General features: G+C 34.0%; 1 protein-coding gene across 1 annotated transcript in view; it reads left to right on the top strand.

Moving 5' to 3' along the window:
- LOC127718345 (uncharacterized) overlaps positions 1-23,245 on the top strand; it is a 162,175-nt gene that overhangs the window by 27,262 nt on the left and 111,668 nt on the right. The window contains exons 11-23 of the mRNA XM_052224342.1: positions 234-297; positions 580-668; positions 1,321-1,428; positions 4,433-4,531; positions 4,849-4,923; positions 5,751-5,817; positions 6,274-6,374; positions 6,850-6,915; positions 7,160-7,390; positions 8,426-8,508; positions 9,252-9,345; positions 18,570-18,638; positions 19,384-19,499. Of these exons, the coding sequence (XP_052080302.1) occupies positions 234-297; positions 580-668; positions 1,321-1,428; positions 4,433-4,531; positions 4,849-4,923; positions 5,751-5,817; positions 6,274-6,374; positions 6,850-6,915; positions 7,160-7,390; positions 8,426-8,508; positions 9,252-9,345; positions 18,570-18,638; positions 19,384-19,499 (1,262 nt within the window). The remainder of the gene's footprint in view (positions 1-233; positions 298-579; positions 669-1,320; positions 1,429-4,432; positions 4,532-4,848; positions 4,924-5,750; positions 5,818-6,273; positions 6,375-6,849; positions 6,916-7,159; positions 7,391-8,425; positions 8,509-9,251; positions 9,346-18,569; positions 18,639-19,383; positions 19,500-23,245) is intronic.

Genomic DNA, 23,245 nt, shown 5'->3' with positions numbered 1-23,245 from the left:
ACCCAAAAGTTAGAATATCACCAAGAACAGATTCACCTGAAATAATAAAATCATGTTTTTTTACTTCTAAAACTGCAGATTCAACCTTTGATAAAAGTATGAATCTTAAATCTAATTTTACAAAACAGTTAATGCAAGTGATTTAAGTATTTATGAGATTTCTTCTTTAAGATTTATCTCCTTAGTCTGTCTTGTAAAGAGAAGTTTCTAAATTGGAGAATTATCTTCTACAGGTCTGGAATGCTGTTGTATTTACTCAGGTCCATGTGTTTTATGGGCACCATGATGTCATAACAGGTAAACATACATTTTTTTAAAAAGTACTCTACATTGTCATATAAATAAATCCAGGTGTTAAAATTTTGTCTTTTGTTTTTTAAAGATAAAAATAAAAACACATTTATCACAAAGCATCAAAGTCGTTAAATTATCAAATCTAGGTCAACTTTTTTATCACACATTTCAAAGTCTGAAAGCTGAAAGATCATAACACAACTTCTTTTTTCTTTTGTACTCTACAACAAACATTTAAATAGGCTTGTTGACTATGTATCATGCATTGTATTTGTATATTTTCAGCTCTGCAGACCCACAAAACAGACCCTTTGCTGTTCTCTTCTTCTTTAGATGGTAGTGTACAAATATGGAGAATGGATAATTTCTCAAAGGTAAACAAAGTAATGAAATGTATTGTTCAATGTATTGGTTAATAATTATTAACAATCTTGAAAATCTTCTTTTGAATTGTTACACCTACTGCATAGGAAAGTAGGGCTTATTTAGAGATCACTGTGTCTGCAGATTTGTGTGTGCATTCATTCATCCTCTTTGTATCTACAACTCGAAGCCAGTTACAGGATTTCAATGCAGCTTCTTGATAAATTTTAGTAATGTCATGGCATTGTAGACTTCTTATTTTATTTTTTGGACTGAGAAATGTTTTGGTATCCCATTGCATAACATGGACTTTGATACAAAGGAGCAGAGATTGACTTTTTTTTTACTTTGCTGACAATTTTTCTTTTTAATGAAATGAAGTCTCAAGTCAAAATTGGCAAAGATATAGCTCTGGAAATACTTGGAAAGCTACCATACCCTCTCCATTAATTTAGACCTTTTAATGGATAGTTTTTACAATAAAAGCCCTACATTGGTATTATTACAATAAGTATAGGATGTGTTGTTATAAAAGCAAGCAATTGTTAATACAGATTGAATGGTAACTGATTTTCAAGGAACTATTGAATATATTCCTTACTTAAGAAATGAGATAATGATGTTAGTTTTGACGAACTTTATAGGTTAAATAATTTGTTGTAGTTCATGAGATTAGATCTAGGAGACAAGATATACAGCATGAAACTTATTGGTGATGAAGAATTCTACTGTCAGACAGAAAACCAGATCAAAATCTATAGTCTTAATCAGGTAAGACTTAGAAGAAATTACATTTAAATCACATGACTAAAATCTATTGCCTAATTTAGGTCACATTTGATCAAATGAAAATCAGTTTTATATAAATTTGAGACTGAAAACCAGTTCATAAAAAATAACTTAGAATGATATATACAGAATTGGATTATTCAGAATTTTTTATGCCCCACCTAGGGGCATTATGTTTTTTGGTCTGTGTGTCCGTTCGTCAGTCCATCTGTCTTTCCCGCTTCAGGTTAAAGTTTTTGGTCAAGGTAGTTTTTGATGAAATTGAAGTCCAATCAACTTGAAACTTAGTACACATGTTCCCTATGATATGATCTTTCTAGTTTTAATGCCAAATTAGAGTTTTGATCCCAATTTCACTGTCCACTGAACATAGAAAATGATAGTGTGAGTGGGGCATCAGTGTACTATGGACACATTCTTGTTTTTAAGTAAGGCTTAAATTAAAATATTGTTTGTTTGCAGTTTACCGACCGACCTTCGAAAATCCGCCCGACTGTGAACATTTTATTGCTTTTAATTTGAAGAAATTATTTTTAATACTTCTATTGACTCAATCCGGAATTTCGGGTCGTTTCCGTAATTGATTTCGAGTCTAGGTCAATTACATGTTTGAAGTTCGGTTTTTCTTTCCTTCCTGTCAAGCGTACATCGGACCCTTTAATGGTAAAGCACATGGAGATTGTTTACAGGTATTCACGAAGTCATGGAGGAGTACTTTATTCTGTTGTCTTCTGTCAATTTTAAGACAGATAATACACAGATAAGTTTCATAGTAAACTGTTTATACTGATTCAGGCAGAATTGCACACGGAATGATGTCTTCGATGTCAGATATCATTGACGATGATGCAGCGGATATTCATAAAACCGACACGATAACCGTTTCTGTCTCAAACGAATCGGATACAGAATCTTTTGAGACTGACTTTATGGAACCAAATGCAATATCAGTGGTTCAACAATTTGACAGCAGCCTGAAGTATGCCATATTTTTTTAAATCGTCGTGAAGACGACAAAGATGAAACCACTCCTCCGTGACTTCATGGATACCTGTAAACACGCCTGTACGGTGGAAGGACGCATTTGAAATGTTAAATCAATAAGAAGCCACACAAACTACACAAAGATGTAGAGAAAATGAATGGTTGGCTTGAGAAATAAATATATTCTCTCTGTATCAAATCTATCATCCATTGCAATGAGTATGCTCCTTTAGGATAAGGGGGGCTGTCCCACTCATTGCAATTATTCTCTCTCTTACAGTATTAAATATCAGTACCCAAACTGTGTGGCCTGTGTAAATTTAATTGATATATGTCCTTAGCTAGGAGCTATGCTTCTGATTTTTTTTATGCAGTCAAAACATTTCAGTACAGACCATTTACTTTTAATGGGGTGGTATGGATTTCACCCCAAAGCTAGTCTTAAGATTTTTGTTTGTTATTATTAAAGCCTGGCATCAACATATCTTTCCAAATATAACCTTAATAACAGTCAGATGTCTAATATATTTTTTTTAAGTTGTCTTTTTTTCAATTGAGGAAGATTCAATGGTCGATTTTTTTTAACACACTCCTAAATTATCTTTAATATCTACATTTTCTGATGCAAATACTCTATTCATGAAAACATTCTGGTAAAAATGCATATATGTCAGTGAATATGTTTCTTTACAACAATACTAGTCATTTCTTGTTTATAAGTGTTCCAGTATTTCATAATACCATAATTTTATGTCATAAATTGTATAATGACACTATGTTGAGTTTCAGTTTTGGTTAAAATGGTGTTTACCTGAAAATGCCTGTTCATTTCATGTTGGTTTTCAGTGTTTGTTGTTTTAAAATGTTTTTTTTCTTCACAAGAAACTTGGTTTGTGTTAAACTGCTTGTTTAAACTTTATTCTGGCTGATAAAATAAAATATTTTTCCTACCTACCGACCCTGCAGTCTGAAGGTACAGTCGGAAAACTGCAAACAAACATATTTTTAAGGTTGGCCTAGAATTGATATTTTTATGTCCCTGCCTCTAGGCAAAGGGGACATTAAGTGTTACCCTTGACTGTCCGTTCTTCAGTCTGACTATCTATCCAATTTTCTTTTTCGCACTCTAACTTGAGTTTTCCTTATCCAAATTTTATGAAACAGCATATTACACAATGCTAAGAACTGAGTTCGAATTTCTGAGTCACTTGCTGTTCTAGAGTTATGCCCCTTTATAACTTGAAAAATTGCAAATTTTCTCATTTCTGCGCCTTAACTGAAGTGTGCCTCATGCAAATTTTATAATAATAATGATAATGCTAAGCACTGACACAACAGAACTTATCAGAAAACTTATTACTAGAAGAAATAAAAACCAAATAGTGAAAATATGAAAATAATGCACAACACAAAAATACCTAAGACTAGAACAAAAGAACTCTTAAAAAACTAGCAGTGACATCAAATGCTTGTAAAAAGTGTTTTCACGTATTATAGGCAGGCTTGAATGGCGGCATCCTTTTCCATAGACAAATTCTTCTTTTTTTCAAATAAGATGACCAGAAGCTAATTGTAAATTTAAAATGTGATTTATAAATTCCAAATTTTGAACAGTGAATTGCAATATGTTTGAACTCTAGTCTGTTCTTTGCATCAATTGGAGAAGCAATTTTCTTAAAAAATAACTGCATTTAAGAGAACAAAAATTTTCGAAGTGGAAATTATTTACAAGTTTTATAATGAATTGCTTGCTAATGCAAGGGATTTCCAATGAAATGTTGTCTTTTTTTTTTTAATATTGTCTTTTTTGAGACTTCACAGACTTTTCAGTCAAAATCAAAATAGAGAATAGATTTCAACTCATTCATATTTTTTGCTTCTTTCTAAAGCATTTCAAAGTCGAAACTACTATTCACTGGAAAAATTCCAAAATATCTCAAAATCCAAAGTACCATCAACTAGAAATACGAGAACATTAATTTTTCCTTCTTTATTTTAATAGTTTTACAACCTCTTTGCTCCAGTAGAATCATCTGTTTACAAGTTACAGCTCAGCTCAGGGGTCAAAGGTCATCCTAGCAGGATCATCGCTTCTACTGAGGTATGAAAGTCTTATATAATTGGATAATTAGTGGTGACATATCTTGTACAAGTTTTTGTTTGGAAACCCTTAAGTAAAGCTAGTTTGAAAATGCAGTTTATATCAATGTATAAGTTAACAATTTAAGCATCATTACAATATTAAGAAGCTATGTTTGTCAGTAAGATGGTCATCCTGTTGAAAATGAACTATCTGACAATAAACTATTGAAAGATAGTTTTGAACTGTAAGTTCCCTACAATAGACAATCAAAACTAAAAGATATCCCAGCTGCATATTTGGCATCAGTAAAATAACATTTATTCTTAATTTTACAGGATGGCTCTGTGAGATTATTTTCTCCTGTTACTGGGGCAACACTGACTATCATCTATCCAATGCCAACCTTTCAGGTAAGTTGAGTAATGAATCTAAAAAGGGTAACATAAATAAAGATAACAAAAAAATGTTTGAAATTAATTTTAATTTGATTTATTTGGGGAAACAGAGATGAGACAGCCACTTAACAATAATTGTAAATGGAAAAAAACTCAAGTTTTTAAACATAATCCCTCATCAGCACATTTTACCATCATTACAGTCTTTCTGGTACCCATTATTTTTCTTCTTTTACCTTCTTAGTAATGTTTTCTTCCCTCTTGGGAACATGCTAATATTACTACATAGGGAAAAAAATCTTGGATCTATTTTTTTGTGACAGTACTCGAGAATAAGTTGAGATATTTTACTTACATCATAGATAACAACCTACATTTACATTTTACCATTTTTGAAAATTCTTATGTGCATGCTCCCTTTAAAGTTTTTGGGATGTATAAGATTCATCCTGTCTTGTCCAACAAACGTTTTGATATTTTTTTGTAATTTAAACCAAACTTTGTCCAATAACAGATTATTGTGTAATCTTTGAAGCATGAAGTTTTTTTTCTGTATTGATAATTTCTTGAACTTATTTTTTTTTATACTATTCAGTATGCAGTATTTTAATACAACTTTGGGCAAACAAAAACTGGAAGTAAGGTGGTGTTTAATTAAGTCACACAGACTTGAATAACTTGGGACTAACAAACTCAGGAATCGAGGAGGTATTTTGTTAGAGTCACTCAGCCAGTTCTACATGTAGAATTATTTTAACTTTTTTTTGTCATGCACTGTTGGTATGATTAAGATGATCAACTAATTTGCCGTTCTGTTTGATCGGCATTCTGTATTATTTCAGGTACTGTCATGCTTTGCTTATAGTCGAGAGAAAAACAGACTTCACTCAGTCTTACAAAATGGAGAAGGTATGTGGTATTCACATTTCCTGTATAAAAAATTAAAATGACATGTAACAAAGGATAGAATGGATTAAATGCCTGTATTTATTCAAATTCTTTTCAGTTGTAATATAAGGTATTTAAAATTGATCCATTCAAGGGAGATAATTTATAAGTTTTCCTGGAAGTTTGCATTGAAAATGTTTTATTTTTGGCATACTAAGCTTTTGGTAAGATTATTCCTTCTCCTTAGAATTAGCAAAATACAAGAAAATTGTATTGTTCTGTCATTTTTTTTAATTTTAAATGTAAATCTGGAGCTGATTTTTTTTATATTTGTGTATAATATGATGACTTGCAGGTCGAGTTTGCATTTCTTTCGAGATTAGACTGCAGGTTTGGACATTCAATTCATACTAAGTCATCTTGTTTTATTTCAATTAAAATGAACATTCAGAGAGACAATTGTTCTGTTATTTTCAGTGTTGCTATTTAATTGTGATACAAATCCATGTAAAGCTGTAGAAGTCTGGATCCCACAAACAACTGATGAGGAAGTCTTACAGATAGTACAGTTAACTCTTGTAGGTATCAGTTAGATTCAATCTAGAAGTTTTCAATGATACCAAAAAATACTATAATAGAATTACAGTAAACCAACTTATTTTCGCAGATTCTTTATTTCGCGTTTAACCTTTAAGTCACAGCTATTTAATTTTGCAATTTTCAAATTTACTTGATATAGTTAAATAAGAAAAGGCCTAAATTATACATTTTCGCGTCAATTAATATTTGTGTTATTTTTCTACTCTTAGAGAGTCACTAAAATAAATTGCTAGCGAAATTTACAGTATTGTGTGAAAAATACAACTAGTAGCAAAAACATAGATGACACCCACCCATAGTTGGGAGTTGGAAGTGCCTTCCCTGGGACCCATGTATGTTTTTATTGAACAGCCCTAATGCTCTTCTGACTTATAGTATTTTTTTAATTTCACCTAACTACATCATTAATTGTAATGATCTTCTTGTTTAAAATAAGTGTTTATTTCATGACAGGCTTATGAGAAGGAAGAGGCCATTGTCACAGATACAGTTATTCTGGGAGGGATGCGCAATGGTCAGGTAATGTTGAAATTTTTTTTTAGGTAAAAATGCTCTTGATTGCAAAGGAAAATTTAGATTTAAAATAATGAAAATCATTTATATTTATTTCTTCCAATCTTTTACTTTATAAATTTTATCAAAATGGATTTTAGCTCGAATATTAATAATATTTGAGTAGTAAACGACTGTTAAAGAATTTTTATGACATTGCTTGAGAAGCGGAAGATTTTTTTCTGACCTAAATGCTTTCTTCACTTTTCAGATTTGCTTGTTGGAAGCTGCACAGTCTGTAATGATAAAAAATGTCCAAGCTCATGTTGGTACCATCACCTGCATGGAAGGAGCTACAGATATTGGGATGACTGGTTTCAAACTACTCGAGACCAATAGAAAAATGGCAACAGGTGGTGATGATCTTTTCATCAAAATCTGGGAGATAGGTGTCAAGGCAGGGCAATTGTTTGACAGTATTTTTATACAGCTTTTGATAAAGGTATGGATACCAGACATCTGGATAAGGTATTCTGATAAAAATTATAATCACAAGTTCCAGTCAGATTAAAACTGAATAGATATAGTCCCTCCTTATGACCAACTCTCCCACACCGAAGGCCTCAACACTTTATACCATAAAATATATCACAAATCCAGGAATTTTATTGGTGCTCTCTGGATGAAAGATCCAATCAGCTGGTAGCTTAATCTTATCGAGATTTGTATATCCGCAGCTTATTCTGAAAATAATAAATTGATGATTTTTCATTGACTAGGCCTTCAGTTTTTATGTATCCAACTTTCCAAGGTAGAGCAGTTGAATGTAACAACTGTATTATTCTGGTTAAGTCTGGTTAAAAATTTTGCAGAAGGAAAGATTTAATTGATAAATAACTCTTTAAGTATACCCTTGGTTACTGAAGGTGGGGTAAATAATAATTGTGTGGTCTTGTCTATCTGGGTTATATTTTTAAAAGAGTACACCAAAAGGTTTTGATTGGTTTTCAGCATCTTAAACAATGGTGTATTTATTTTGGTATACAACCAAATAACCCACAATCCTATACATTGTTAATTCAATGGTGAATTCCTCGCTGGTTGTTTAAACTGTATCAGGCAAATTGATTATGATTAAATAAATATAGATTTGACCGCTGCATCGTGTGTGATACAATATTACTCCACAGAAAAACAGTTAAATTTTCAATTGCTTATTGTACTCTATTGTCCGCACCCCTTCTGGCAGGTTAAGTTTTGGAGAATAAAACCATGGACTATACAAGCCTTTTAACGGTAACAACTTTCTCAGGGATCCTTAGATGCCCTTATACAAGACAAAATTTCTTTCCTTATCCAACATAATCTCATTTTCCAGTGGCAGTGAAATTGTTTTGGGTATTTATTTAAAACTTTAAATTGATAAAAAAAAAGAAGAAACAAATATATTGAGAATAAAAGAAAAAACAAATTTATATTTGAAATAAAAGGAAGATATCAGACAATAGTTCAAAGAATATATTTTTTTTCTTTCTAGATACCATGTGTTGGGATGCCAGAACACATATGTATGTATGAGAACACAATAAGTGTGTCAACATCTGATGATTCAGACAAGGGGTAAGTTTTAATATATAGTGATGTTCAGATGGCTCAATATTGGATGATTTAAACAAAAATAAATGAAAAAACAATTATTTTTGTTAAAGAATGACAAATTTTGAAATTTTGAGAAACATTCTGACTTGTGCTTGAATGTAAAAAATAATTGTTGAGGGGCCTGATGGGGGGGGGGGGGGGGGGGGTCTCATCACGATTCACGAGTTGATTTTTATGTCAATCACGATTCTCAGAAAATAAATTTCCATGATCACGGATCACGAAAATATAAAAAAAAAAAAAATCTGTAGAAAAACGGACCACGATAGCGAAAATGCGCCGATCACGAAGAACGAAAATAACCCATCAGGCCCCTCATTGTTATAAAAATTATGCAATTCAAAATTGATATACAATGTGAAAATTGTAATAATTTCGGAGGGACGTAGGTCGTTAAAAATCTTAGATGTTAAGAAATTGATTCCTTTTGTCAAAGAGTATTTGTTGTCCACTTTTTACGAAAGGACTGTCAAAATAATTGAATTTACCAACATTTTGTATTGATAAAAGGTCAGACTATGAATAAATTCTTAGTATAATGATATAAGAAATTTTGTACCTCATGAATATGAATTGCTGTGCTTGCTGTGCTTGCATCAGTATTAATTATTTGTTTTTGTGCCTCAAACAAAAATGTGATAGCAGGGCCAGTGCTGACATCAGTTTTCTTCTTGTTTAGCCTAATCAGTTTAATTGTTTAACAGCAAGTTGCACATGTATAGATTGGATGGACAGGAAAGTAAAGAAATACAGATCACAACACTTCAACACACACAAGACGAAGATCACACTGAACATGTTAGTATCATATACAAGTCTCAACTCAAAACACACATGACAAAAGCAACTCTGAACTTGTTTGTTAAACATACAAAACACAACACACTAATGCACATGCATGAAATAATGATTTAAATATTCACAGGATATGGATTACATGCAACATGTACTTAAACATTCATTTTGTTCTATAAACAACACTTCAGCACACCCTGGACAAAGAATGCATTAAATATGTCGATATTAAATTCATCAAACCGAAAAGGATATGAATCGGTTGAACTTTAGTACACATGCTCTTTATGATGTCAACTTTGACCCAGATCTCGAGGTTCATTGAACACTGATAGTGTGTCCTGCAGACACATAATGACATGTACTTCATTAGGGTTATTACAGGAAAACATATTTGGGAGAGTTGGACATATTTTATTTTTTTCTGTGGATATTTAATAGGGATGGAAGCAAATACAATTCTGTTAAGAATAAAAATAAGAATTATGAGTGGTGGAGTATTTAATAGATATTGTCAACACACCCCTCCCCCTAAATACATTTTTGCCTGGAATAACCCATATTGAGTTTACAACTATTGTTTAATTAAGTCTCCCAAACGAAGTTTGGGAAGACTTATTGTTTTTGCTTAGTTATTATTATTATTATTCTTCTTCCTCTTCCTCTTCCGCTGCTTTTAAATTTGAACTTGTCCGCACCCGTTCTCCAAAACCGCTTGTCAGATTAACTTAGGGTTTCACAATATGTTAGACTAACATGTCTAGTGGTGCAATCAGGGTTTTGTTTGTGGAATAGGGTTTATAAAGGGGTACTTTGAGGGGCAAAAAGAAAGGAGGGTTTTACTATAGAACCCTATGGGATTTTATTTTTTAAAATTTTCAAATGATTATAAATTGAAAACCGTTTGTGATAGACACAATCTTTTTTATTGAAAATGTTCTAAATGATAAAGCACATTAAATGAAATACAGGGTTAGTCCCCAGGGGTCACCCCCACCCCCTGCCATTTAAGAAAGTTCTAATACCTTGTAAGTGGTCAATATCCCCACCCCTAAACCATATATATTCTGGTTTGTCATGCTAAGATGGTTTGAATGATATACAGGGTTAGTCCCCAGGGGTCATCCCGACCCCCTGCCATTTGAGAAAGTTCTAATATCTTGTAAATGGTCGAGATCCCCACCCCTAAACCATATATATTCCTGTTCGTCATGTCTCGAACATTTGAATGACATATAGGGTCAGTCTCCAGGGGTTCCCCCCACCCCCAATGTTTTAGTATCTTGTAAACGGTCGAGATCCCCACCCCTAAACCATACTTATTCTGGTTTGTCATGCGAAGATGGTTTGAATGATATACAGGGTTAGTCCCCAGGGGTCATCCCGAACCCCTGCCATTTGAGAAAGTTCTAATATCTTGTAAATGGTCGAGATCCCTACCCCTAAACCATATATATTCCTGTTCGTCATGTCTCGAACATTTGAATGACGTATAGGGTCAGTGCCCAGGGGTTCCCCCCACCCCCAATGTTCTAGTATCTTTTAAATGGTTGAGATCCCCACCCCTAAACCATATATATTCTGGTTTGTCATGCCAAGATGATTTGAATGATATACAGGGTTAGTCCCCAGGCATCACTAATGCATATAACTTTACTGGACCAAACCTTTTTTCACTGGACTTTGCCCAATGTCAGGCGACCCTGGGAATTACGAATTATGGGAGCTTCGTTTGGGAGACTTCGTAACAGCATCCTGTTACAATCATTTCTTGTTATTATTATTATTCTTTTTCTTCTTCTTCTTCCTCTTCCGCCGCTTTTAAATTTGAACTTGTCTGCACCCGTTCTCCAAAACCGCTTGTCAGATTAATTTAGGGTTTCACAATATGTTAGACTAACATGTCTAGTGGTGCAATCAGGGTTTTGTTTGTGCAATGGGGTTTATAAAGGGGTACTTTGAGGGGCAAAAAGAAAAGAGGGTTTTACTATAGAACCCTATGGGATTTTATTTTTTTAAATTTTCAAATGATTATAAATTGAAAACCGTTTGTGATAAGACACAATCTTTTTAATTGAAAATGTTCTAAATGATAAAGCCCATTAAATGAAATACAGGGTTAGTCCCAAGGGGTCACCCCCACCCCCTGCCATTTAAGAAAGTTCTAATACCTTGTAAGTGGTCAATATCCCCACCCCTAAACCATATATATTCTGGTTTGTCATGCTAAGATGGTTTGAATGATATACAGGGTTAGTCCCCAGGGGTCATCCCGACCCCCTGCCATTTGAGAAAGTTCTAATATCTTGTAAATGGTCGAGATCCCCACCCCTAAAACATATATATTCTGGTTTGTCATGATAAAGCACATCAAATGAAGTACAGGGTTAGTCCCCAGGGGTCACCCCCACCCCATGCCATTTAAGAAAGTTCAAATATCTTGTAAGCAGTCAAGATCCCAACCCCTAAACCATATATATTCTGGTTTGTCATGCAAAGATGGTTTGAATGATATACAGGGTTAGTCCCCAGGGGTCATCCCGACCCCCTGCCATTTGAGAAAGTTCTAATATCTTGTAAATGGTCAAGATCCCCACCCCTAAACCATATATATTCTGGTTTGTCATGATAAAGCACATCAAATGAAATACAGGGTTAGTCCCCAGGGGTCACCCCCAACCCATGCCATTTAAGAAAGTTCTAATATCTTGTAAGTGGTCAAGATCCCCACCCCTAAACCATATATATTCTGGTTTGTCATACAAAGATGGTTTGAATGATATACAGGGTTAGTCCCCAGGGTTCATCCTGACCCCCTGCCATTTGAGAAAGTTCTAATATCTTGTAAATGATCGAGATCCCCACCCTTAAACCATATATATTCTGGTTTGTCATGATAAAGCACATCAAATGAAATATAGGGTTAGTCCCCAGGGGTCACCCCTACCCCATGCCATTTAAGAAAGTTCTAATATCTTGTAAGTGGTCAAGATCCCCACCCCTAAACCATATTTATTCTGGTTTGTCATGCAAAGATGGTTTGAATGATAAACAGGGTTAGTCCCCAGGGGTCATCCCGACCCCCTGCCATTTGAGAAAGTTCTAATATCTTGTAAATGATCGAGATCCCCACCCCTAAACCATATATATTCCTGTTCGTCATGTCTCGAACATTTGAATGACATATAGGGTCAGTCTCCAGGGGTTCCCCCCACCCCCAATGTTTTAGTATCTTGTAAACGGTCGAGATCCCCACCCCTAAACCATACTTATTCTGGTTTGTCATGCGAAGATGGTTTGAATGATATACAGGGTTAGTCCCCAGGGGTCATCCTGAACCCCTGCCATTTGAGAAAGTTCTAATATCTTGTAAATGGTCGAGATCCCTACCCCTAAACCATATATATTCCTGTTCGTCATGTCTCGAACATTTGAATGACGTATAGGGTCAGTGCCCAGGGGTTCCCCCCACCCCCAATGTTCTAGTATCTTTTAAATGGTTGAGATCCCCACCCCTAAACCATATATATTCTGGTTTGTCATGCCAAGATGATTTGAATGATATACAGGGTTAGTCCCCAGGCATCACTAATGCATATAACTTTACTGGACCAAACCTTTTTTCACTGGACTTTGCCCAATGTCAGGCGACCCTGGGAATTACGAATTATGGGAGCTTCGTTTGGGAGACTTCGTAACAGCATCCTGTTACAATCATTTCTTGTTATTATTATTATTCTTTTTCTTCTTCTTCTTCCTCTTCCGCCGCTTTTAAATTTGAACTTGTCTGCACCCGTTCTCCAAAACCGCTTGTCAGATTAATTTAGGGTTTCACAATATGTTAGACTAACATGTCTAGTGGTGCAATCAGGGTTTTGTTTGTGCAATGGGGTTTATAAAGGGGTACTTTGAGGGGCAAAAAGAAAAGAGGGTTTTACTATAGAACCCTATGGGATTTTATTTTTTTAAATTTTCAAATGATTATAAATTGAAAACCGTTTGTGATAAGACACAATCTTTTTAATTGAAAATGTTCTAAATGATAAAGCCCATTAAATGAAATACAGGGTTAGTCCCAAGGGGTCACCCCCACCCCCTGCCATTTAAGAAAGTTCTAATACCTTGTAAGTGGTCAAGATCCCCACCCCTAAACCATATATATTTTGGTTTGTTATGCTAAGATGGTTTGAATGATATACAGGGTTAGTCCCCAGGGGTCATCCCGACCCCCTGCCATTTGAGAAAGTTCTAATATCTTGTAAATGGTCGAGATCCCCACCCCTAAACCATATATATTCTGGTTTGTCATGATAAAGCACATCAAATGAAATACAGGGTTAGTCCCCAGAGGTCACCCCTTCCCCATGCCATTTAAGAAAGTTCTAATATCTTGTAAGTGGTCAAGATCCCCACCCCTAAACCGTATTTATTCTGGTTTGTCATGCAAAGATGGTTTGAATGATAAACAGGGTTAGTCCCCAGGGGTCATCCCGACCCCCTGCCATTTGAGAAAGTTCTAATATCTTGTAAATGATCGAGATCCCCACCCCTAAACCATATATATTCCTGTTCGTCATGTTTCGAACATTTGAATGACGTATAGGGTCAGTCTCCAGGGGTCCCCCCACCCCCAATGTTTTAGTATCTTGTAAACGGTCGAGATCCCCACCCCTAAACCATACTTATTCTGGTTTGTCATGCGAAGATGGTTTGAATGATATACAGGGTTAGTCCCCAGGGGTCATCCCGAACCCCTGCCATTTGAGAAAGTTCTAATATCTTGTAAATGGTCGAGATCCCTACCCCTAAACCATATATATTCCTGTTCGTCATGTCTCGAACATTTGAATGACGTATAGGGTCAGTCCCCAGGGGTTCCCCCCCACCCCCAATGTTCTAGTATCTTTTAAATGGTTGAGATCCCCACCCCTAAACCATATATATTCTGGTTTGTCATGCCAAGATGATTTGAATGATATACAGGGTTAGTCCCCAGGCATCACTAATGCATATAACTTTACTGGACCAAACCTTTTTTCACTGGACTTTGCCCAATGTCAGGTGACACTGGGAATTACGAATTATGGGAGCTTCGTTTGGGAGACTTCGTAACAGCATCCTGTTACAATCATTTCTTGTTATTATTATTATTCTTTTTCTTCTTCTTCTTCCTCTTCCGCCGCTTTTAAATTTGAACTTGTCCGCACCCGTTCTCCAAAACCGCTTGTCAGATTAATTTAGGGTTTCACAATATGTTAGACTAACATGTCTAGTGGTGCAATCAGGGTTTTGTTTGTGCAATGGGGTTTATAAAGGGGTACTTTGAGGGGCAAAAAGAAAAGAGGGTTTTACTATAGAACCCTATGGGATTTTATTTTTTTAAATTTTCAAATGATTATAAATTGAAAACCGTTTGTGATAAGACACAATCTTTTTAATTGAAAATGTTCTAAATGATAAAGCCCATTAAATGAAATACAGGGTTAGTCCCAAGGGGTCACCCCCACCCCCTGCCATTTAAGAAAGTTCTAATACCTTGTAAGTGGTCAAGATCCCCACCCCTAAACCATATATATTTTGGTTTGTTATGCTAAGATGGTTTGAATGATATACAGAGTTAGTCCCCAGGGGTCATCCTGACCCCCTGCCATTTGAGAAAGTTCTAATATCTTGTAAATGGTCGAGATCCCCACCCCTAAACCATATATATTCTGGTTTGTCATGATAAAGCACATCAAATGTAATACAGGGTTAGTCCCCAGGGGTCACCCCGCCCCCTGCCATTTAAGAAAGTTCATTATCTTCTAAGTGGTCAAGATCCCCACCCCTAAACCATATATATTCTGGTTTGTCATGCTAAGATGGTTTGAATGATATACAGGTTTAGTCCCCAGGGGTCATCCCGACCCCCTGCCATTTGAGAAAGTTCTAATATCTTGTAAATGGTCGAGATCCCCACCCCTAAACCATATATATTCTAGTTTGTCATGATAAAGCACATCAAATGAAATACAGGGTTAGTCCCCAGGGGTCACCCCCAACCCCTGCCATTTAAGAAAGTTCTAATATCTTCTAAGTGGTCAAGATCCCCACCCTAAACCATATATATTCTGGTTTGTCATGTGAAGATGGTTTGAATGATATACAGGGTTAGTCCCCAGGGGTCATCCCGACCCCCTGCCATTTGAGAAAGTTCTAATATTTTGTAAATGGTCGAGATCCCCACCCCTAAACCATATATATTCCTATTTGTCATGTCTCGAACATTTAAATGACATATACGGTCAGTCCCCAGAGGTTCCCCCCACCCCCAATGTTCTAATATCTTGTAAATGGTTGAGATCCCCACCCCTAAACCATATATATTCCTGTTCATCATGTAATGAATATTTGAATGACGTATAGGGCCAGTCCCCAGGGGTTCCTCCCCACCCCCAATGTTCTAGTATTTTGTAAATGGTCGAGATCCCCACCCCTAAACCATATATATTCTAGTTTTTCATGATAAAGCACATCAAATGAAATACAGGGTTAGTCCCCAGGGGTCACCCCCACCCCCTGCCATTTAAGAAAGTTCTAATATCTTCTAAGTGGTCAAGATCCCCACCCCTAAACCATATATATTCTCGTTTGTCATGCGAAGATGGTTTGAATGATATACGAGGTTAGTCCCCAGGGGTCATCCCGACCCCCTGCCATATGAGAAAGTTCTAATATCTTGTAAATGGTTGAGATCCCCACCCCTAAACCATATATATTCCTATTTGTCATGTCTCGAACATTTGAATGTCGTATACGGTCAGTGCCCAGGGGTTCCCCCCACCCCCAATGTTCTAATATCTTGTAAATGGTTGAGATCCCCACCCCTAAACCATATATATTCCTGTTTGTCATGTAATGAACATTTGAATGACGTATAGGGCCAGTCCCCAGGGGTTCCTCCCCACCCCCAATGTTCTAGTATATTGTAAATGGTTGAGATGCCCACCCCTAAACCATATATATTCTGGTTTGTCATGCCAAGATGATTTGAATGATATACAAGGTTAGTCCCCAGGCATCACTAATGCATATAACTTTACTGGACCAAACCAATTTTCACTGGATGTTGCCCAATGTCAGGCGACCCTGGGAATTACGAATTATGGGAGCTTCGTTTGGGAGACTTCGTAACAGCATCCTGTTACAATCATTTCTTGTTATTTAATAGATTCATGTATGTGGATCTCTTTTTATGCCTCACCTAGGGGCACTATGATTTTCGGTGTGTGCATCCGTTTGTTTGACCATCCATCCGTCCGTCTGTCCCGCTTCAGGTTAATGTTTTTGGTCAAGGTAGTTTTTGATGAAGTTGAAGTCCAATCAACTTGAAACTTAGTACAAATGATATGATCTTTCTAATTTTAATGCCAAATTAGAGTTTTGACCCCAATTTCACAGTCCACTGAACATAAAAATTGATAGTGTGAGTGGTGTATCCTTGTACTATGGACACATTCTTATTTTTTCTTTTTTCAACAGAATCATGTCTAGATTTAAGCAAAGGTTTTTAAAGCAATTGCTTTTATGCCATCGTGTATGGCCATCTTTGTGACGCAAATCAGAGACTCCGCCCAGATCAAGCCATAGTATTTTGTTAAACAGGCTCCTGGTCTGTCATTCTTAAACACCCATGTATGTTTTCTAATGTAATACATAGCTTGAAACTTTTGAAAAACATTAGTGGATTTAAGAGGTTTCAGCATATGTTCTTGTAGATGTATTTTTATATTTAGGGGGACAACTGTTTGACTATCAAAAAACATAGAAGTCCGAGTGAAAAAAAGTGCACTTTTATACCTGCGATTCCGTTCTCCTTTCGTACGATGTTTCAACAAAATATCGAATCATTTCAGTTGTTGATTTAGTATTGAAAATTTACTGAATTATCTCTTTTTAAATACGGTTTTATATGTTTAATTGGTGTTTCTCTAAGAAAGAGGTCAGGTGCTCTTGTTCTTTCATAAAATTATCGTTCATTCATAAATTTATCGTAAAATCAAAATCACTACACAGGTTATACGTAGTGTCAAATGATTACCTGTAATCTAAAAATAGATAAACTTAACTGACCTCTTTTGTTGATTTGTTTGCGCAAATAATTTAGCGGAACGAAACCCTTGTTAAAAACACATAACAATAAGTTCGTTTTCCTTTTTTGTCATAACTCCGTAAGATTTATCGATCACCTTACTAATGAAATGGACCCGTCAAAACGTGATAGATGCCAAGTCCAGATGAAGAGATATTTACAATTTGGAATTTTCTAGTTGCATAGATTGAAAAAAAGTACGTCCTTTTGGATATCATAATCAAAACTGGGTATGCATGACAAATGATGAAACCATTATCCTCGTCTTTCCAGTGGACGAGTCTACTACATGTGTTGACACTCGACGGTCCACCATGTTTGCAGTTTTATTTCACATGTTTTCGAATTATTGAAGATCATTTTTCGCAATGTTTCCTGAAAATTGATAAATATCAAAGCAACGAAGAGCTGTTTGTTCTTGTTCGTATAATGACGATTTAATGTCATGTTTGTCTGTGATGACCCCCCTTTTCGGGATTGCATGAGAATTATAGTTATCTCGTACCGCATGAGGATGACACATATCAACTGAGCAATAATGTTTGGGAGTTAGTTTTAAGAAATGAAGACAAAGTAACATGAAAATATTTTTAGTAAGCTGAAATATATATTTATTTTTTACATGTTTATGTCTTGTAAGATATTTTATTTCTTTCCCGTTTTTCAACATTTGCGTCTGGAAAGTTGAAATGTTTTAATTGAATGGTTAAATTTAAATTAATTATGATAATTGTTAAAATTAAATCAATAAAGGAAATTATTGTCCAGTTACAAACACTACCAGGGGATAATTTCTTTTTGAGTTATATGTTTCAGCACATGTAAATTTGACCCCAACTTTAGCCTGGTAAACGTGTTGTCTCCTTGTGGAATATAAAACATATCAAAAATGACTTTCTGCTAAAGTCTTTTATTGATATAAAGTTAAAACCTTCTTACTTCTCACTAGACAACACTCCTGTCAGGTTTAATTCTTATATACATGTATATGTGGATGAAAAGGTCCCCAAAACATTAACATGGCAGCAATTGCTTTTACAGCCTTTAAGGCTTTGATTGTAAATAAACCAAATGAATAAAGTAATTTTATTTTAAGATAACTGCTATTGATAAATGCCCTCTACTGGGACTGTTTGCTACTGCTAGTGAAGATGGTTATATTAAGGTAAGTGATTGTAAAATGGTGGAATAAGAAGAGGGATATTGGATCATTTGTACAATTCTTTTGACAAACTATTATAAGGGAAACTCATGTTGTTCAGAAATTTTGACCATTGTGATTAGAGAAAAAACGATATGCATTCATGTCAAAATACATATAGTTTTATTGTAAGCTTTATTTAGTTGAAAAATAGCATTCTGAAATATTTTCCTCATTTCCTCAATCTTAATATAAAAATAAGAAGATGTGGTATAATTGTCAACGAGACAACTCTCCACAAGAGACCAAATGACACAGAAATTAACAAATATAGGTCACCAAACGGCCTTCAAAAATGAGCAAAACCCATACAGCATAGTCAGCTATAAAAGGCCCCGAAATGACAAATGTAAAACAATTCAAACGAGAAAACTAACGGCTTAATTTATGTACAAAATAATGAACGAAAAACAAATGTGATACACAGAAATTAAACAAACGACATCCACTGAATTACAGGCTCCTGACTTGGAACAGGCACATACATACAGAATGTGGCGGGGTTAAACATGTTAGCGGGCGCCCAACCCTCCCCTAACCTGGGACAGTGGTGTAACAGTACAACATAAGAACAAACTATAAAAATCAGTTGAAAAAGGCTTAACTCATCAGATGGATACATTTTGTACATGGGAAGACTCTTAGAGATTCTGACCAACAATGTACTTTTATAAAGTTTTTAGCAAATAAATGATTTATAATTGTACAGATTTGGAATCGTCACAACCAGTTGATCCGAGAGATGGGATTTGGTGAACCTATGCATGGTCTGTGTTTTGCCAACGTTAGAGGAGATATATTGATAGGATTTCAAAACCATATCTGGTAAGTTCTTACACAGTCAAGTCTGTTGTTTTAGCTCATCAAATTAAGTATTGACTGCTTTCTTACTTACTTCATCTAAATTAGATATAAAATTCTAATGCCTGTATTTAGAAACTTTTGCCATGATTTTATGATTGTAAAAAAAAAAGCAAAAAGATAGTTTTCACAAAAAAACAAAACTTGCATTTTAGATTTTGATAACAGTATTTGTATGAAGCATTTCCAGAAATGTTTATAATTAAATTTCATCTATTTGTCTATTATTCCTGAATCCCAATAAAAAAAATGCACCCAATACTTTCATAATTTACAGCATTCTTATGGTCCATGTTTGACAAACATATTCTATATTTTTCCTAATAAGTACATTTACATCACGTACATAATAGCACAAGGCATAAATGAAATGAATTAGTAAATAACTGATTACGATATCAGGTTACGTGCATTTAAATGTTTCTTTGTTGGTTAAATCAGATAAGGTGACTGATAGACACCTATCAGTCAAATTGATCAATCAGTTTAAATATCTAATTGTAATCAGTAGATTTATATATGTTATTTTGATATGAAATGTCAGAACTACACACAGTTCAAATATATCGTAGAATATTGTTTATAATTGTCTAAGACTGCAGAGAGAATTTGAGTTCTCTTAACCACTGTGTATGTCCAAACACTATAGATTTTGCAAATAACTGGTACTTAATGGCCCATTCATCTAACATTTACAGATCTGGGTTATATATCATCTAAAGTTTAAACTGTCTGCACACTCGCATCAATCTTTTTTTATGGTTTACATGTTGCTTTTTAATTTCTGGTTATTAACATATTGAAAATGTTTTTTTGGTTATTTTGTACTTATTATATCACTGGTAATGTGTTCAGAAATCATTTTAACATTTTAAAGCTTTTAAAGAAACATATTTTTCCACAGAAATACTGCAAATGAACACTACATGGGTGTTTTTTCAAGTGACGAACAAAAATTCATGTATTTTCTGTCATGGGGGATACATAAAATGCAGTGTTCTAAATTGGTCTTTATATTTAAGGAGAACATTTAGAAATTTATCAATATTAAGATGATATAAACATATTTATTGTGTATTATTTTCAATGCAATCACAAGACAAAAAATGTTTACATATGAGCTGTGTCGCAAAGAAATTGACATTATGCAAATAAACTCACCATAGATACCAAGATTGAAATTTTGTATTTGTGCCAGACGCGTGTTTCGTCTACAAAAGACTCATCAGTGATGCTCGAATAAAAAAAGTTAAAAAGGCTAAATAAAGTACGAAGTTGAAGAGCATTGAGGACCAAAAATTCCTAAAAGTTTTGCTAAATACAGCTAAGGTAATCTATTCCTGAGGTAGGAAAGCTTTAGTATTTCAAAAATTCAAAGTTTTGTAAACAGTGCAAATGCAAGTATAAGACTTGGATTGATTTTGGAACATTCAAATACGAAATAAAAGATAAATTTTTGTCTGTTTTGTATGGTTCTTATAACAACTCAATTTTGAAACAGTTCCAGACTTTCTATAGAGATTTTTTCAAACCGAAATAGGTTAACAGAAGTGTTGATATTCATTTGCATAAGGTCGATTTCTATCCGACGCAGCTTATATATTGTTTTTATGAAATTTAATCATTTCAAAACTTGAATTTAAAATAGTTGATGAGATTTGCATAGTAAATTTAAACTCACTGTATTACTAGTATTTCTTGTTTTAGGAATGTGGGTTGGGTGGGGATTTTGTTACAGTTCTAATGGATACAGTTTACTAATAAATGTACATATTTGTTTTAATATTTTATTCAAATTACAAGAATAAAGTTTATAGCTTGTTAACAGTAGGGTGAATGTTTGAAAAAAAAAATTGTTGGATTTTCAGTTTAAGGGAAGACTGATTATTTTCTTGAAATCAGGTTAGATGGTCATTTATTGTAAAATATGATATTTTCAACAATTTTTAGTGATAAATATAGAATTGTATAACTAATATTTTATCGTTTTCAAGGACTAATTCATTAGAGTTAGAGGTAAGATGCATGCAATTAATATTTAAAATGGTGGTTAGTAGTTTAGTATTGTGTTTCAAATTGTACAATTACTTAAGCATTGCATATATGCAGCCAGAGGTCAAAGTGTTTCATCACTCAAAAAATACACTATATATTTCATATAAAAATTTTTTTATGAAAAAATGTTCTTAAGTTAATCCGATTTGATTAAAATTTTACCAATAAATACAGAAATATCTGCAGTTTCTTTCATTAATTTTGAAATGTTGTTATACCGTGTAAATTAATCTTTTAAAGAAATCACTGTTTTAATGACAAATCAGAATTCTTGCACGATAAAAAATGTATGAGTATATCAAACAAATTTCAATATTTTTGTTTAAAATATTGATTTCACAGTAACTACACATTATTGAAATATTTTATTATAACCATAAAATATTGTAAATATTTATGAGCTTGACACTAAAACTTTATCAAAATCAGACCTGAAATAACATTTTGGTAAAAAAATAATGAAATATGTATGAGTATAATTTTTAATTGGTGGAACACTCTTGACCTCTGACTGTATATTTGGGTTCCTCATAGCTTTTATAGATTGATAATGTTGATTAATTTATTGACCCAATACTTTTCAATACTGTAAATCCAGAAATTATTGCGTGCATTTATTATTGCGATATTTGAAGAATGGACAAAAATGCGAGATAAATTAATGCGATTTCAGGAAAATCTGCCTACAGATATTCATATAAGATATGAGACTGCGAGTTCTTATTATTGCGATACTCAACTAGTTACATTATTGGCATTAATAAAAACCTCGCAATAATTTCTGAATCTACAGTATTTCTGAATATTTATTTTACTCCATAGTTTTTTTTTGTCAAGGAAACAAATGAAAAATTGGACTTATTGTATAAAATTAGTTATGGAATTTATCTGCTAAAAAAATAAATCCTCAAAATGAATCCGCTTTCTATCGATCTGGAAATGAACCAAAATGTATCGGGTAGAGGATTGATTTTCTGCGGATTCATTTATTTTTGTAGATACCAATTAACGTGGATTGAGGAAAAATTGTGTTTTCATTGATATTTGATTTCATGGTTTGGCCAAAGTCTCCATGCAGACCTATAGAACATTTTTACTTTGTTGTACATTAAAATTGATTAAAATCCACAAAATTGGTATCAAAATGAATAATGATGAATCCACACATAAAACTAAGATAATTAATATATATATTTGAACATGCATGAAATATTTTCCACTGGACATTAAGCAACCAACAATCAATCAATCTGTACCAATTATAAAATATCTGTAGATCTCTTCACAGAAAATCTCATGGTTAAAACTATGGTCTTAGCTTGATTTGAAGGATCCTTAGTGTGCCTGAATTTTAATTTGTTAATTTAAGTCTGATCTATAGGGTTGGAGAATGGCAGATTCTTTCTTTACAATTGACTTAGATCCATATAAAGGCTATTCCATTAAAATGGATGGGGATAGTAGGAAGGGACTTTCAAATTTCCCCTATAAACAACATATTTTGCGTTATTTTGCATACAATAAATGGAATTAGTACCATAAATGACCCCCAATACATGTCCAAAAATTAACTTCATCTCCTACCCTCTGAGATTCATTTAATGGAATAGTCCGATCCTGAGCTATACAGAACCTTTTGAGCCTCTAGTTTCTTT

Source organism: Mytilus californianus, unplaced genomic scaffold (genome assembly GCF_021869535.1).
Source record: "Mytilus californianus isolate M0D057914Y unplaced genomic scaffold, xbMytCali1.0.p SCAF_10, whole genome shotgun sequence".
Classification (NCBI taxonomy): Eukaryota; Metazoa; Mollusca; class Bivalvia; order Mytilida; family Mytilidae; genus Mytilus; species Mytilus californianus.
This window is presented reverse-complemented; position numbering and strand designations above follow the sequence as displayed.